This window comes from Rhopalosiphum padi, chromosome 3, assembly GCF_020882245.1.
Source record: "Rhopalosiphum padi isolate XX-2018 chromosome 3, ASM2088224v1, whole genome shotgun sequence".
Lineage (NCBI taxonomy): Eukaryota > Metazoa > Arthropoda > Insecta > Hemiptera > Aphididae > Rhopalosiphum > Rhopalosiphum padi.
In genome coordinates this window covers 33,966,314-33,981,320 of record NC_083599.1, presented here as the reverse complement: position 1 = coordinate 33,981,320, position 15,007 = coordinate 33,966,314, and the positions used below count along the sequence as shown (strand labels likewise).

At 33.9% G+C, this 15,007-nt stretch overlaps 3 protein-coding genes across 3 annotated transcripts; 1 reads left to right on the top strand and 2 right to left on the bottom strand.

Moving 5' to 3' along the window:
• The first annotated feature begins 2,452 nt into the window (after positions 1–2,452).
• Positions 2,453–3,709, top strand: LOC132924999 (uncharacterized). Its single transcript, XM_060989434.1, has 2 exons — positions 2,453–3,078; positions 3,181–3,709. The coding sequence occupies exons 1-2, from the start codon at positions 2,453–2,455 to the stop codon at positions 3,707–3,709; spliced, it is 1,155 nt and encodes a 384-aa protein (XP_060845417.1).
• Positions 3,710–3,927: 218 nt separating this feature from the next.
• LOC132926604 (uncharacterized) lies at positions 3,928–5,306 on the bottom strand. Its single transcript, XM_060990975.1, has 2 exons — positions 4,298–5,306; positions 3,928–4,225 (listed from the first exon to the last, which is right to left on the bottom strand). Exons 1-2 carry the CDS (start codon positions 5,072–5,074, stop codon positions 4,169–4,171), a joined length of 834 nt encoding a protein of 277 aa, XP_060846958.1. The 5' UTR covers positions 5,075–5,306; the 3' UTR covers positions 3,928–4,168.
• LOC132924998 (apidaecins type 73-like) lies at positions 5,213–6,112 on the bottom strand. The gene is made up of 2 exons (XM_060989433.1): positions 5,698–6,112; positions 5,213–5,283 (listed from the first exon to the last, which is right to left on the bottom strand). The coding sequence occupies exons 1-2, from the start codon at positions 6,110–6,112 to the stop codon at positions 5,213–5,215; spliced, it is 486 nt and encodes a 161-aa protein (XP_060845416.1).
• Positions 6,113–15,007: the final 8,895 nt, after the last annotated feature.

The window sequence follows — 15,007 nt, the reverse complement described above, 5'->3', positions numbered from 1 at the left end:
CTCGACATCACTATTACATAACGATAACGGATCGATATTATCCACTTTGAGTTTTATGTCTTGTCTGATGAATCGCATTTTATGTATATAAATACGCGCGTCGACCGTACGAAGCGCTCATATAATGTTGTCACGTCCAAAGATCAAGTCCAATAGCGGTACAGGGCTGTTGAACGCTATAATAAATAGTTTACCAGTTGAATTACATCTGCCGGGTTATCAGTACTGCGGACCGGGAACTAACTTAGAGAGAAGACTTGCTCTCGGACAGACCGGAATAAACGGTCTAGATTCGGCGTGCAGAGATCACGATATCGCGTACGATAAAAGTAATTCTTTAACTGCACGCAGTGCGGCCGACAGTATATTGGAAGAACGTGCTTGGAACAGAGTGCGCGCGAAAGACGCTGATTACAAAGAAAAGGCCGCCGCGTGGCTTGTAACTACTGGTATGAAGGCTAAACGTAAAATCGGCAGCGGATGCGGGTTCGGCAATATTGTTGGCGTATGTAAGAAAGCGTTAAAAAAATCGATCGAAACGTGTCCGGTGACACAGAATATGGGAAAATTAATTAAATCGACGGTGTGCGTAGCGCGAAAACACGTGAAAGCAAGCAGGGGCCCTCAAACGAAAAAAAAAAAAAAAAAAAAATAAACTGCCTCGTGTGATCAAAGTCCCTAAAACTGGTGGTTCGTTAGCGCTAATCCCTATATTAGCGGGACTTTCGGCTTTGGGCACGCTGGCCGGCGGGGTGTCTAACATAGTTAAGACGATACGTAGTATTAGGTCAAACGGCGGATCGCCTATACAATTAGGTAAAGGCGTGTATCTAAATCCGCATAAAAGCGGGAGCTCGTACACTATTATTCGGAAATCTGGTGCTAAACGCATGAAAAAGACTGTGACAAGAAAGAAGAAGAAAATATCATTGAAAAAAATAAAAAATAAAAAATCACCGTCAAGAACGCACAAATCGGGGAAATCGAAAACTAATAGAAAATCGTCGATATCAAAAAACTAATTTTACCCAACCGCGCTCTTTATGATTTTGAAATTGTAAAATACGCTAAATTTAAGAAAATACGTCATTTCAGAGGTGTATATTGCATAGACAGGTTGCCCGCTGCCGGACCTATACGCATGGAATGTGCGGTCGTTAACCTTGACTTTGAAAAAAATAAAGGCACGCATTGGGTATGTTATAAAAAAATCGGAAAAACAGTTTTTTATTACGATAGTTACGGTAATCTCCGTCCACCGCCGCAATTAGTGAAATATTTTAAAGGCTGTGTTATCGAATATAATTATGAACGACAACAAGCATACAATACTTTCAACTGTGGACATTTATGTTTGAAATTTTTAACCGAAAAACAATAATATTACATTATTGCATTATCATTATTATTTTATAATATTATTATTAAAATATAAAATAATATTATCGTCGTCGTCGTCGTCGTCATCATCGTCAACATCATGCCGTCTCAAACACTATCGCTGAGTGGAAACAGCTCCGAGTTAGAATGTCATTTTTTTCCGCCCATAGAAGTGGGAGATAAATCGGAAATCGGGCTTCTAAGTATGCAGACATACAATTCCATTCCTAACGTCGAAACTGGATGTGATACTCTACATGTTATCCACAGCAACCATCCGCTGCCCACTAAAATTAAAATACCTACTGGATGCTATGAAATAATTGTTTTGGAAACCAAAATACGCGAACTTCTGAAGGACATAGGGGTGAATTTTTTTAATTTGTCAACTAATAGCAGCACATTGAAATGTACCATGCATTGTAATAGTGATATCGATTTGAACGTCGAAGATAGCATTGCGCCGTTATTGGGTTTCGATAAACGTATTTTACCCCGAAATCATAGACATGAGTCCGATCGCGTGGTGAAAATTATGAACGTCAACACGATAAAAGTCGAATGTAACTTGGCCGCAGGCTCATTCGACAACGGACGGCAATCGCATGCGATACACGAATTTTATCCGATCGTACCGCCGGGCTATAAAATAGTTGAAATACCAAAGTATAGCGTGTTATATAAACTGAAAACAAATACGATTGATTTCATTCGAGTTTCGCTGACCGATCAAAACGGGAAGTTAATTAATTTCCGTGGCGAAGCCGTGAATATCAGACTGCTTATAAAAAATGGGTTTGAAATTTAATTTCAATAAATATACTACGGACAATAGTAATGCACTCATTAAAGCCGCAACTGCCAACAGACACACACTACAACACATCAACACCGCCGCCGCTGCCGCCCATAAAAAAGTTAATAGTAATAATATTAAAAAAAAAAAAAATAATAATAATAATAATAATAAAAATAAATCGTTAACACTCGATAATCGAAAATTTTTACGCTTAATCGCAAAAAAGTAGTTATTTTTTTTATCCGTTAATTTTTATTTTACAATATAAACACTATGGATAAATCGTTCTTAGACGTGGGCGGTGCATATGTAAACGAATCGCCTATTCGAGAAATGTTTGTGCATTCTTTTTTACCGTTTTCCACGAGTGCGTTGAATAATGGCGATGAAATCCGTATAGCAATTCAAAACCGTGATGCACATACGTTACCGAGCGATAGTTTTATCTATATTGAGGGTAAAATAACGAAGCCCGATGAACTTAAAACAGAAATAAGTTTAGCGCACAACGGCCTAACGAATTTGTTTAACGAAATGAAATACGAGATCAACTCTACCGAAGTACAACGGGTTAAAAAACCTGGGATAACTAGCGCGATGAAAGGATATTGTTCGTATTCGCCTGCCGACGCGAATATCTTACAAAACGCTGCTTGGGATATCACTGACCACAATGCTAATTTCGTTAAAGACGGCTCGTTCAGTGGATGTATACCGTTAAAGCATGTTTTCGGCTTCTGCGAGGACTACAAGCGAATACTTGTGAATTGTAGCCAACAGTTGATATTGAATAGATCGATGTCGGATTTGAGTTCGTTACATTTTACTAGCGTGATTGGAGGAGACGTGAACACCGAGACGGTTAAGGCCTTGGTGAAAAAAGTCAAAGTACAACTAACGCGAGTGCTATGGAAAATACCTGTTATTAAAGTCGACGATCGGGAGAGATTAAAATTATTGAAAATCGTCGATAGCAAAAAAAATATAAATTGCGCTTTTAGAAATTGGGAGCTTTGCGAGTATCCAAATCTGCCGCAGACGAACAAACACTCTTGGATGGTGAAAACATGTTCACAAGTAGAAAGACCTAGGTGTATAATAATCGCTTTTCTCACGAACTCGCCGGGCACCGTATCAGACGGTTATAACGTTGATTACGATACGTGCTCGTTGACGAACGTTAAAGCATATATTAATTCGGTCGAATACCCGTACGAAGATTTCAACGAAAGTTTCGATAAAAATCTGTTCACGATGTTCTATCAAAATTATGCCGATTTCCAAAAACATTATTACGAACGATTTAACGCTCAACCGTGTCTGACGAGAGAAAAATACAAAGAGTTGGGTCCATTTATCTGCATAGATTGTTCACGCCAAAATGATGACGCCAAAACTTCAAGCATCGATTTACGCGTTGAAATAGAAGCAGCTAATAATTTCCCAGCCAATACAGCAGCCTACTGCTTAATCATACACGATCGCATCGTTCAATACAATCCGTTTACGGGGGAAGTGAGAAAACTATAATACTAATACATATTGTATATTATAATATACCTATATGTATCCATTCATGTTTGTTTTTTGTTTTTTTTTTTTTTGTTTTTCTTTAAAATGTACACTATTATTTTATAATAATAATAATAATAATATGTAATATGCGATATACGATATCCAATATTTATAATTAGGTATACTTTATGGATGAATAAACTAATAATATTAATAAATATAATGCGTTTTGTTTTGTTATTTTTTTTCTATAATATAATATAATATTATAATAAAATATAGTAATATTAATAATGTATGATGTATATAAATCGTATTTTATGATAATATGAATAATATATATATACATCACGAACGTTATGTTATGTCACAATATAATCAATGTTTACAATACATATATATATATTATAATGCGTTTAATCAGCTATTTTTCCTATCCTTGACCGACGGGTGAGTGGGAAGCAGCTATACACATCAATAGTTTGTATAAGAGAACACCGTCGATCCATCGATCGTCTTGAGTGAAATGGGCTGTAAAAATAATGCGCGTTGTATTATAATGTATGATATAATAATATATAATAAAGTAATATATAATATTACCCAATCATCGATATCGTCACCGCCGCCGCCGCCGCCGCCGCCGCCGTCACCGTCAGCATCGTTTATACAGTCTTTACCGTTTTCATGCATTTTCTTAAACCAACGCTGAGCGAGTTGTTTGTATGCAAACAATTTTATCTGGTTTGTAAAATTGTTTTCATTTTTTGCGACAATGTTCATTGTAGCCAAATCGTTATGGATATTGTGTACGATTGCGATAATTTCTTCAACGGTCGATGTTTTTTCCACGTGCACATTAGCGTTTAAATATGTTGCGACAAGATCGGTTTGTCCGATCACCGCGTCACGTATAATGTTAGATTTCAATGCAACCGTTTCGTTGATAATCCATTGCATGTCTTGAAGCTTTAGTAGATTTCGTCTACTCAATAATACGCGACATCCTTGTTGGTGATGAGATTCGACTGCCAGCATATTATCGCCGCGATAACTCGTCTTGGACAGTGTAATAGTTTCATCTTTGAGGAAAAGCCTTTCGCGACTTTTAACCGGCGGGTCAGATATTATCGATAGAATATTCCCCATCAACGAGTAAATACGACGTAAAAAATCAGTTGACAAGCATACGAACCGTGATGGTGTTATTATTTGTATTGAAACATTGAAATCATTAGACGGATCGAGTCCGATGTTGATAGACTTGCGGCCGGTAAAGTCTATGGTAAAATTAGATGTATCGATTAAATCGGTTGGTGACTGTGCATTGTGTGGACGCGACATATTTGCATCGGCTAGTTCGACGCCGAGTTGAGTCATTTGTATTAAATTAATAATAAAAAAACGAGATTTAACTTAAAGAACGAAACAAAACACACACTTGTTGAACGTTAAGCAGCTACACTTGCAATGATCTGTGGTTACATATTTTATTCTAACAAGCGTGTCACGATGCGGTTAAATAATTATCTTAGTTAATAGATCGTCCACACCCCCGCGGAACGCGCCAATATCTTTCGAAGTATAAACTAAAATATAAGTATATTATCAATAAAATCTGTATATTAAGCATATTCTATAGTATATATACGTATAGGCGTCCTGATAAACACATTCCATTCCAATGATAAAATAAATATATTTAATTATATATATATATAAAGTATAAACTATACTATTCTAATATATATATATATATTAGATGGGTGGGGAAGCCACGTGCGAGGAATGGCGGTACCCCGTGATATGCATGGGCCGGGAAGTCAGGGCGGGGTAAAAAGTATATACTATACTATATAGGGTATATACATAGTATATGAATAGTATATACTATACTATAAAGAGTATATATATATATAATGGGTGGGCGGTCCGGCGGCGGCGGTCCGGCGGCGGCGGCCGGCCGCAGGCGGTCCGAGGCCGGGGACATCCGCGTGACGTACGTTCTGGGGTTCTGTGACGCACACTGGCCGGGAACTTGGTGTTCTGGGGTTCTGTGACGCGCATAGGCCGGGAACTTGGGGGTTCAGTGACGTACACAGGCCGGGGACTTGGGGGAGGGGACTGGGGTTCTGTGACGCGCACAGGCCGGGAACTTGGGGGTTCAGTGACGTACACAGGCTGGGACTTGGGGGAGGGGGTGGGTTCGGTGACGCGCACAGGCCGGGAACTTGGGGGTTCAGTGACGTACACAGGCCGGGGACTTGGGGGAGGGGACTGGGGTTCTGTGACGCGCACAGGCCGGGAACTTGGGGGTTCAGTGACGTACACAGGCTGGGACTTGGGGGAGGGGGTGGGTTCGGTGACGTAAACAGGCCGGGGACTTGGGGGAGGGGACTGGGGTTCTGTGACGCGCATAGGCCGGGAACTTGGGGGAGGGGGAACGTTTAGGGTTCACAGAGCGGGGTTTAGGGTTCACAGAGGAGGGCGGGATGGTGAAGCGGAGAGGGGCCAGAACCGGCCATTTCATACTACTGTTGACAGTTGCAATTATAACGATTTCGACGCGTTCTGTGTCTGCATAATTGTCAGGAACGCGTGTTTAATCGTAAGACGGCCATTAAAAATAAAAAAAAAAATAGAATAATTATTGTTATGATATTATAAAAATATTAAATGTGTAGAACTATATTATGTACAAGTCGCATCTAAGAAATTCTAGTGAAATAAAAAAACGATATCGTGTGTATATAATTATTACAATACCATAATGACGTATGATTAGTTTCTCTCGTACACTGATATATTATAATGTATATGTTTACTGCGGGAATGATATGGGCTGAATATTTTATGTCCGAACACTGTTTGATTAAAATAAAACGAATTGTTTCGATGTAAGTGATTTTGACGTTTCGATTTGAAATGTATCTAATTGCACGTTTCGTCGAATTATCGGCTTCAAAGCATCGATATTATAATAAATTACCTTTATCTATCGAAAACCGTGTATTAATTACTGTAAATCGATTGTTAAGAAAAGTCCAAAATATAATGTCTCACAAACGCCAAAAGTTCACAACAGGCTTATTATTTTTAATTTCATAATTTTCTAGAACATCATTATTAACCTCTCGTGTTAAAAAATTAAAATATACGTTCATTCACATTATAATATTATGAACTATATAGTACCTACAAATTGATATAATTTCACTATTTATTATTCATTAAAATATTATTATGTATATTTTTGTTAATTATTTATTGTAGTAATAATTATATACATACACCATATACATGAATGAACGTTCTAATTATTTTTTTAATTTATTGATATTTTGTGTGTGTTTATTGACGTGTATGAATGATTGTCAACTTCATTAAATCTTAATCGTGACAAATACAACAAAATAATCGTCAAAAATGACAGGTTCTAGACATTGACCAGGTGTAATATTTATTATTTGTACACTTAATATTTGTCCCGTCGTTAACGTTTTCAAAAGTATACATTTTATATAGTATTCAAATATTTTATCACTTGTACTAGTTGTACTAATTGCAGTACACTAATACACAATTATATCATAAACTACAATAATCATAAAAATCAAAGTACCTCTAGATTATTACCATAGACACATTGTTATGGTATTAGGCATAAATGCGGTAAAGGCTATGCGGTATTTGCTCGACGGACTAATTATTACAAATGTTAACCTCTTATATTATATTATAATCGATATTATGTACACAATATAATATTATTTAAAACAAATGAGTACTATTAACGCGGACGTTTAACTTACTGTTTAACATACTGATGTTGCATAGTATAGATACCCATACCAGGTACAATTGAAATATTATTATTTATTTAGTATTTAGTAGATTGACAATTCGATAATTTGTACCGCGTTCCGCTGGCGTAGCTATATAGTTGAATGGGACGGGGGGGAGGGTCATGTCTCCCTCATTGTCAGTGTTTTAATATTAAAATTTAAAAGTTTATGCGAAAGCTCTTAAATTCTTAGCTGTACGTAGTCAACTTTTGACCGTCATCAAATAATTGAGAAGAGATTCAATATAATAATCATATACTATTAAAAAATGCATGTATACAAATCTTAAAAATTTCAAAACCAAAAAACCTATATGGAAAACTTACTTTTATATACTAGAAGATGTGGAATGTATTTCGTTATTGAGTAAAAGTCACTATAAAAGACCGGCTTGAATTTTAATTCGATAATAAATCATTTTTTATAAAAAACGAAGTCTATATTCCAGCTATATACAACGTTTGGATACAAACGGTATTTGGAAATTAAATGTCATGGCAATAGTGGTGTCTGTTTTAGATATTTTACAGTAGATAAACTATAACAATATTGAACGTAAAACCGTCAGACTTCAAAGAGGCTAATCCTATATGTCATAGGTATACGTGTAGTATATATAATATTATATATATATAAGTTAGTATTGAATTAAATAAAAAATAATTTCAACATTATTTTTATTGCGTGTTTTACATATTTTTTTATTGTTCATGCCGAAATCGTCGTGCGTACCTATATCATTTATTGGAATTATATTATATATATCTTGTATTAGGTACACGTAGGTACGAGTCACAGAATATAATATATTTGAAAAAATATTCAATTTCACTATTATATTAATATTATAATGTATATATTGTTGTTATTATAGGGGCGTCTCGGCACTTATATAGGTCATTGGCGTCAAAGTCAATTAAAGATCACATTTTTTGATTAAATTTTATGCGTATACTGTACATAATTTATGTAGGTATAATATGAAAACTTTAGTGTAGAGGTACACAATCGATGTTAAATTTTAATCTGCACATTATTATCTAGGAATATATAATACCTATTATATTATAGCGCTCACTGAATACCAAATTGAATATATATACTACACGTTTCACAAGTTTAAATTCGAAGGTTCTCTTTGCAGTTCATCGGTGGTGTGAGCTACACCATATATTTTCTATTATATTGGTCTATAATGTAATCTTCTTATAACATTCGCCAACTCGTTTTTATCAACTCATATAATATATTCATTGCTAAATAAAGGCGGATGCTGTTTGATGATAGATCGCCGAGATAGTAAGCTTTTGAAACGAATTCACTGTGTATTCTGCTGCAGCAATAACTGTGTTTTTTGCACTATTCATCGCGTCAACTCGAATGCTATTCGATGTAAGTGATTAGTCTATATTTTATAGCTACACAGTTTAGATGATAATATAATCAGTGAAAATAGTCAGTTTTTATATTTAACTCTTAAAATTGTATTTAAATACAGATGTCTAAAAATACTTCCATACCTATATACTCGTGTAACGCAGTCATAAACGTGAATTCTGATACGATTAATGATTATTATTATTAATTATTATATATGCATGATATGCTCCGGAGTCTGGGGCTTGGCAGGTTTCGAACAACAACACATTTATAATAATAATAATGGCGTGTAAAGGAATCTATATATTCTCGAGTAAAATATTCTGCATGTGATTATAATATGTACTAAAAATGTATGCAATTAAAAAACTATAACTAAAAGACTATTACAATAAGAAATAGTAAAAAGTTATGATATTATAATTCGTCTACAATCAATGGAAAAAAAAAATCGATACACACACACACACACACACACACACACACACATTTGCCGAGAAAACGACTGTTTGGTAATACATCATCATCGCGCGTATAATAAGACAAGTATATTATAATATAATAAACGGCCCATCATAATAGTCTCGATTACGATTGAAATTCCTCGTGCAGATATCGTTGCGGCGGGTTAGGTTTTTACGTATGACCTGTTGGATGTTGTTTGCGGTTGTGTCTCGGTAATTTTCAAATCTATGTATATATGTGTGTGTGTGTCAGTGTGTGTGTACATGCTCAATAATACTGGCCACATACAGCACTGCAGCAGCATTGCGCGTTTAATTGCAAACCACACGAAATAACACTATCAACGCCGTCGTCACCGCCGCCGCCGCCGTCGTGAAACCCATGTGTGTGCGGTATAATGTAAGACCACATATTTTAAGTCGTAAACGGATATTACAATATATTATAGTTGTCGTATATTTACACGGTAAAAAAAATCATGTCTCGGACGAAAAAAGTTTGAATAAAAAAAAATACACGTCCCGCGCGTATACCTATACGCATTATTACCGTCATCACCATTATTATTATTACCACTACTACGGTTATTACACGGCGGTCGACGATGCGCCTTCGCCGGTCGCGCTGCAGTTTATCGCGTATACTGTGCGTGTAATAATGCATTATAATTTTATTCATATATTATTGTTGTGCTCGTGCAAAAATATGCGGTTATTAATTACGTCACATTAACTGCGCGTAGTTTACAATATATTAGGTATACACACTGCCGTCGGGGTATGGACGCGCTATAAATCGCGACGATGGCCGCATAACATTATAACAATTTGTCACTGTATATATCATATTATAATAATAATATATTGTTCCGTCGCCAAGAGCGATGTTTAAAAGCCGGTGGCAGCCGCCGCGTATTACAATATATTATATTATATATGTAAGTACGCCAACGTCGTTATTATAATATATATATATATACGTATATAGATGGTACCTATAATACGGTTGCGGTATACAATGTAATATAATGTTATGTATATATATATATAGGTAGCTGCAGCCGATCGACACCGACGTGTTTACAATATCGATTTTTATCAGTTACCGCGGCGGCTATTGTAAACGCTCCGTAATTACCCCTCTCGTGTATATACATATATATATATATATAATATATAAAGGTACACATATTAATAATGTATATGTTTATCCATATAATATTATAACGTCGTCTATACACGGATTCGTATACTATGATAGTAATTTATGCGTATAAATATAATATCGGATACGCTAATTAAATTAATTTTATGTATAATAAACAAGAGTACCTATCTATCTATATAGGAAGGCATGTATCGTGTAAACGCCGCGTACGGCTACCGTATATATATAGGCGAGTGATTGATAATTATTATTATTGTAGAGCATTTAAAATGCCCGAAACTAGTCGGGTCACGTATACCGTTTGCTCGTGTGCAACATTAAACCTACAAAGTGATATTATATCGATATAATAGGTGCATATATAGGTGTTTATTTAAACAGTATATGATATTATGATATGTGTATTGTGTATACGGCGACATCGTGATCCATTTAGACGCGGCTGCGTTATAACACGTCCAGTAAATATTTGTTGCGTTTTTCAAAATAATGTTGTTATTAATATTTAATACTCGTAATATATAATTCTTGATTTTGTCGTAATGATTTTTTTTTAGGTTTGTGTACCGATTTTTGGAATTTTATGATCAGAAACAGAGTAATTTTATGAATATTGAATTTATATATTGTATTTCAAACGTTTAAAGTTTAAAAAATGGCAAAGAATATCTCGCAAGAGTTTTCTATTAGGTACACTATCAGTTCATTCGGTTCTCTTGTACCCCGTCGTTATTATTATATATTATTTACATGCACACGTATTCTGTTTAACGTCACACACGAAAATTGAAATTTATAAACCTATATAATACTGTCGTATTACTTAAAATAATAAAAATATGTTATTCTCTCACAGAAACCAAAGTTAACAATATTATTACTATGCGAGTAAAAACAATAAAGTATGAACGTTTCCAAAAAGCAGATGCTCGAGGTGGCATAAGTTATAAATCGTGTTCTATAAATATAATGTAGAAGATAATAATATGTTGTCTAATGTAATAAAATTTATTTATTGTTGTATTATGAACACAGTTAAAAATTACTAATTACAACACTAGACACTGGAAGATCTTTATAATGTGGACCACAACAAGCGTGGTGGAGAGTTCACGGCGAGAAGTTTTCATTCAAAATCTATTTTAAAGATTTATGTTGGTACTTACTGATTTTTTTCTGAGCTAAAATAATCGTTCATATTTCAAAAGTAAATAATGTCTAATGTTATACTAAACAACTAAACTGATATTTTCTTAAATACTTTAATCATATTATGCCAACTACAATTATTTTTCTTCAACACGAATAATAATTATTATTGCCGATAAATTATAATATTATACAAATACGAGCAGTATAAATACTGATTATAGTGATCACTGTTCACACAAAAACAAATATCATTGTATAATTGTACTCTTTGATCGGTATTTTATACAATCAATTTTTGAAAATTATTTTTATTTGCAAACATCTTGTTTTGTAATAATAAAATATGTAGGAATAATGATGTACATAATATGTGTATAGGTATATATGATGAAACTTCCGGATGTGCACGACGAAATTGATTAGAGTAACTGTGTACACGTGTACCTTTTCGTCTACATATAAATATATATGCGACGGAACGAAAAAACGTGAAAGGGATAAGAAGAGTGTAAAATCGAATGCGCAGAGGCAAAAGGGCTGCGCGCCAACGTCGGTGCGACGCGCGTGTGCACTCGCGACAATGAGTTGTAAAACGCGAGTTAACTATAATATATTTTTTACTATGTGATCGTTTTTTTCTTTCGTTTTCGGTTTGTTCCCTACTACAGCCATTGTCCGAGCAAGCACACTTCATCGTTAGATATGATTACTATTATGTTGTGATGATCATTGAACACCGTCGTCATTGATTGTGAATAGTGATGATGATGAATAATATAATGTAATCATTTTTACTGAGTTCGTATCATAATCGAGTAGCGAGTGTGACCGACGAACAAGCGTCTGTCCTATGACCTCACTATTCGAAGTCTCAGAATATATATACAATATTATTAATCACTATAATTATGACTAACAATTTTAAATTGTGATATTTCTGTTCACATACTCGTATTTCTCTTGAAAATAAAAATATCGAAATAAAACCGATATAAAAAAAACTAAAACAGACAGTTGACGGGTATTTTAAAGCTTTAATTTTGAAAATTCAGTTAGGTCAATTTACTCTAATATATATTTATAACACACATTGTGACCACTGGGATGTAAATTTGCTATGCCATAAGTTTTTAAAATTTGTGACACGGTTTCGACGTGTGCGGATATCTTGGCACACACTCTTGATGACAAAATATAATATTTCGTTTTATTGTAACAATAAATAATGGCCTGGACCATCAACATAAATTTATGGTGGCATGGCTTTTGAGATAACCTGTCATATTATTATAGACCTGGACGACTGTCAGCGTGTGTTCGTATTTGGTATTTATTTTAGAAATTTTAATTTTACATTGCATTGACACATTTATTATAGCTTCTATTTTTAATGTATAAACATATATACTTATGTAGTTGAATTTAATAAGCTGATGACTTCTAGGGTTGTTTTTATATTTTTTTCAGTTTTTTATTTTTAAATTTCAGTACAGAATAAATCACTAAAAATATAATCTTAAGCCTTAATTTTTTTTTTGATATTATATAACTAACATGTAAATAAATACTTTAAGGTTATATAAATCTATTTTTTAAATAAATTAGTCACTCTAATGTCCCTGGCTATAAGATAAAATGTTGAGAGGTCTTAAACACTCATAACAATACAATAATTATTACCTACCTATTAAGAAAAAAATAGTATTTATAATAGGTATTGTTTTGAACGCTTAGTTCGCTTCCGTTTTGGGTATATGAAATAACTTAAAGATGGAGTCGCAAAAAATGTGGCTCAGACGAATTAAATTTCCTGGCCTGAAAATCGTTTCCATGTCGTCTCTGTTTTTATTTTTATAGTATCATCGTTATAAATAAATTATCATAATATATGTATACACTATATACATAGTATGCAGGTCATAATATTATTATAATCTGTTCTATAACTGTCACCGTCCCTCGTTTGTGTCGATTATCGAGAGGGTCAAAAAATATTTACATAATATATGATTACGTGTATATTTTCTATTTGCATAGGACTAAATGAGTATAAATGTACATCGTATAAGGTAACGACTGATGATTAAAAATTGTACAATGTATACTTGCTATTCCATTTATTACATAGTTTTAAACACATAATATAAAACATATATGTACGTTGTGTTGACGTTATATTTAAACATGTATATATAGATAATAATGAATTAAAGTGGGTGTTCATTATCATTATATTTATCACAGTATATTTAAAAAAGTAACGTAATGATTTCGTTGATATTATGTATATAATATACGAACTTAATCATATCACATACTTACCTATGTATTATGGTTTAAAATGTCATTGTATCACGAGCAAAATAATAATGTATCAAATGTTTGATATCGCTGACTTTATTGGAATGTATTGAAATTATTATCATATATTCATATGATATTATATTATACGACTTTGGTTTTTGAGTGTTCGCGGTTCCTGAGACAATCGATAAATCATAAAAACCAATACAGCATAAAATATTAAGCACACGTTCAAATTTAACCTAAATACATACCAATATATGCTAGGTAATGTACAGTGTATGGAAATGTATCGAAATGGATAAAATGTAAAAAATATATAATAATCGTCCGCTATAAATTATAATAACCGCACAGTTGCGGATGCCTTAAATAATTATAATGGGTGCACGTTGTTATTTTGAACGTAAAATTATTATTTATTTTTGCGGTGTTATAATATATTATATTATAATAAGAGTTATACGTTTATAACCCAATCACATCCAATCGGTGTACACACGAAAAAAAAGCATTTAAATTATACAATAATAATATATTGTAGTAACTATTTTAATAACATCGTGCGTCGTTATATTATCTGAATAACTTTGTCGCACTGACAAACGCAAAGCAAGCACACCAAGTATATCATGTTACGACTTATAATAGATGTATACAATGTACACATACATGACGTATACGGTACACGAGTTGCATAGAATTATGCACTACTGCATGATATAATACGTTACAGACGTAAATCGTTTATGAGCTAGCGATGATGATTACTAATAATTATTCAATATTATGGTGTTTAAGTAAACGCGCCGAGCAAAACGTACACACACACACACTGCACAGCGTACACGCAAAATATGAAAGGCATTGTACAGTTTTGTACAATTGATTTTTATGGTTATTTTTTTTTTCGTATTCGATTCGTCGTCGGGAGGGTAGCGCCCTCGCTAAACAAGACACCGCGGCAATGTCCGTACACATAATATACTATATAGCGGCT

Bases quoted from the DNA above. Each gene is read 5' to 3' on its own strand.
- LOC132924999 (XM_060989434.1), top strand. From the start codon at position 2,453: ATGGATAAATCGTTCTTAGACGTGGGCGGTGCATATGTAAACGAATCG. The intron at 3,079-3,180 runs GCGAGTGCTATG...TTGCGCTTTTAG, and splicing joins AAAGTCAAAGTACAACTAAC to AAATTGGGAGCTTTGCGAGT.
- LOC132926604 (XM_060990975.1), bottom strand. From the start codon at position 5,074: ATGACTCAACTCGGCGTCGAACTAGCCGATGCAAATATGTCGCGTCCA. The intron at 4,226-4,297 runs GTAATATTATAT...TTATTTTTACAG, and splicing joins GTGACGATATCGATGATTGG to CCCATTTCACTCAAGACGAT.
- LOC132924998 (XM_060989433.1), bottom strand. From the start codon at position 6,112: ATGCGCGTCACAGAACCCCAGTCCCCTCCCCCAAGTCCCCGGCCTGTT. The intron at 5,284-5,697 runs GTACGTCACGCG...CTTATATTTTAG, and splicing joins GCGTCACAGAACCCCAGAAC to TTTATACTTCGAAAGATATT.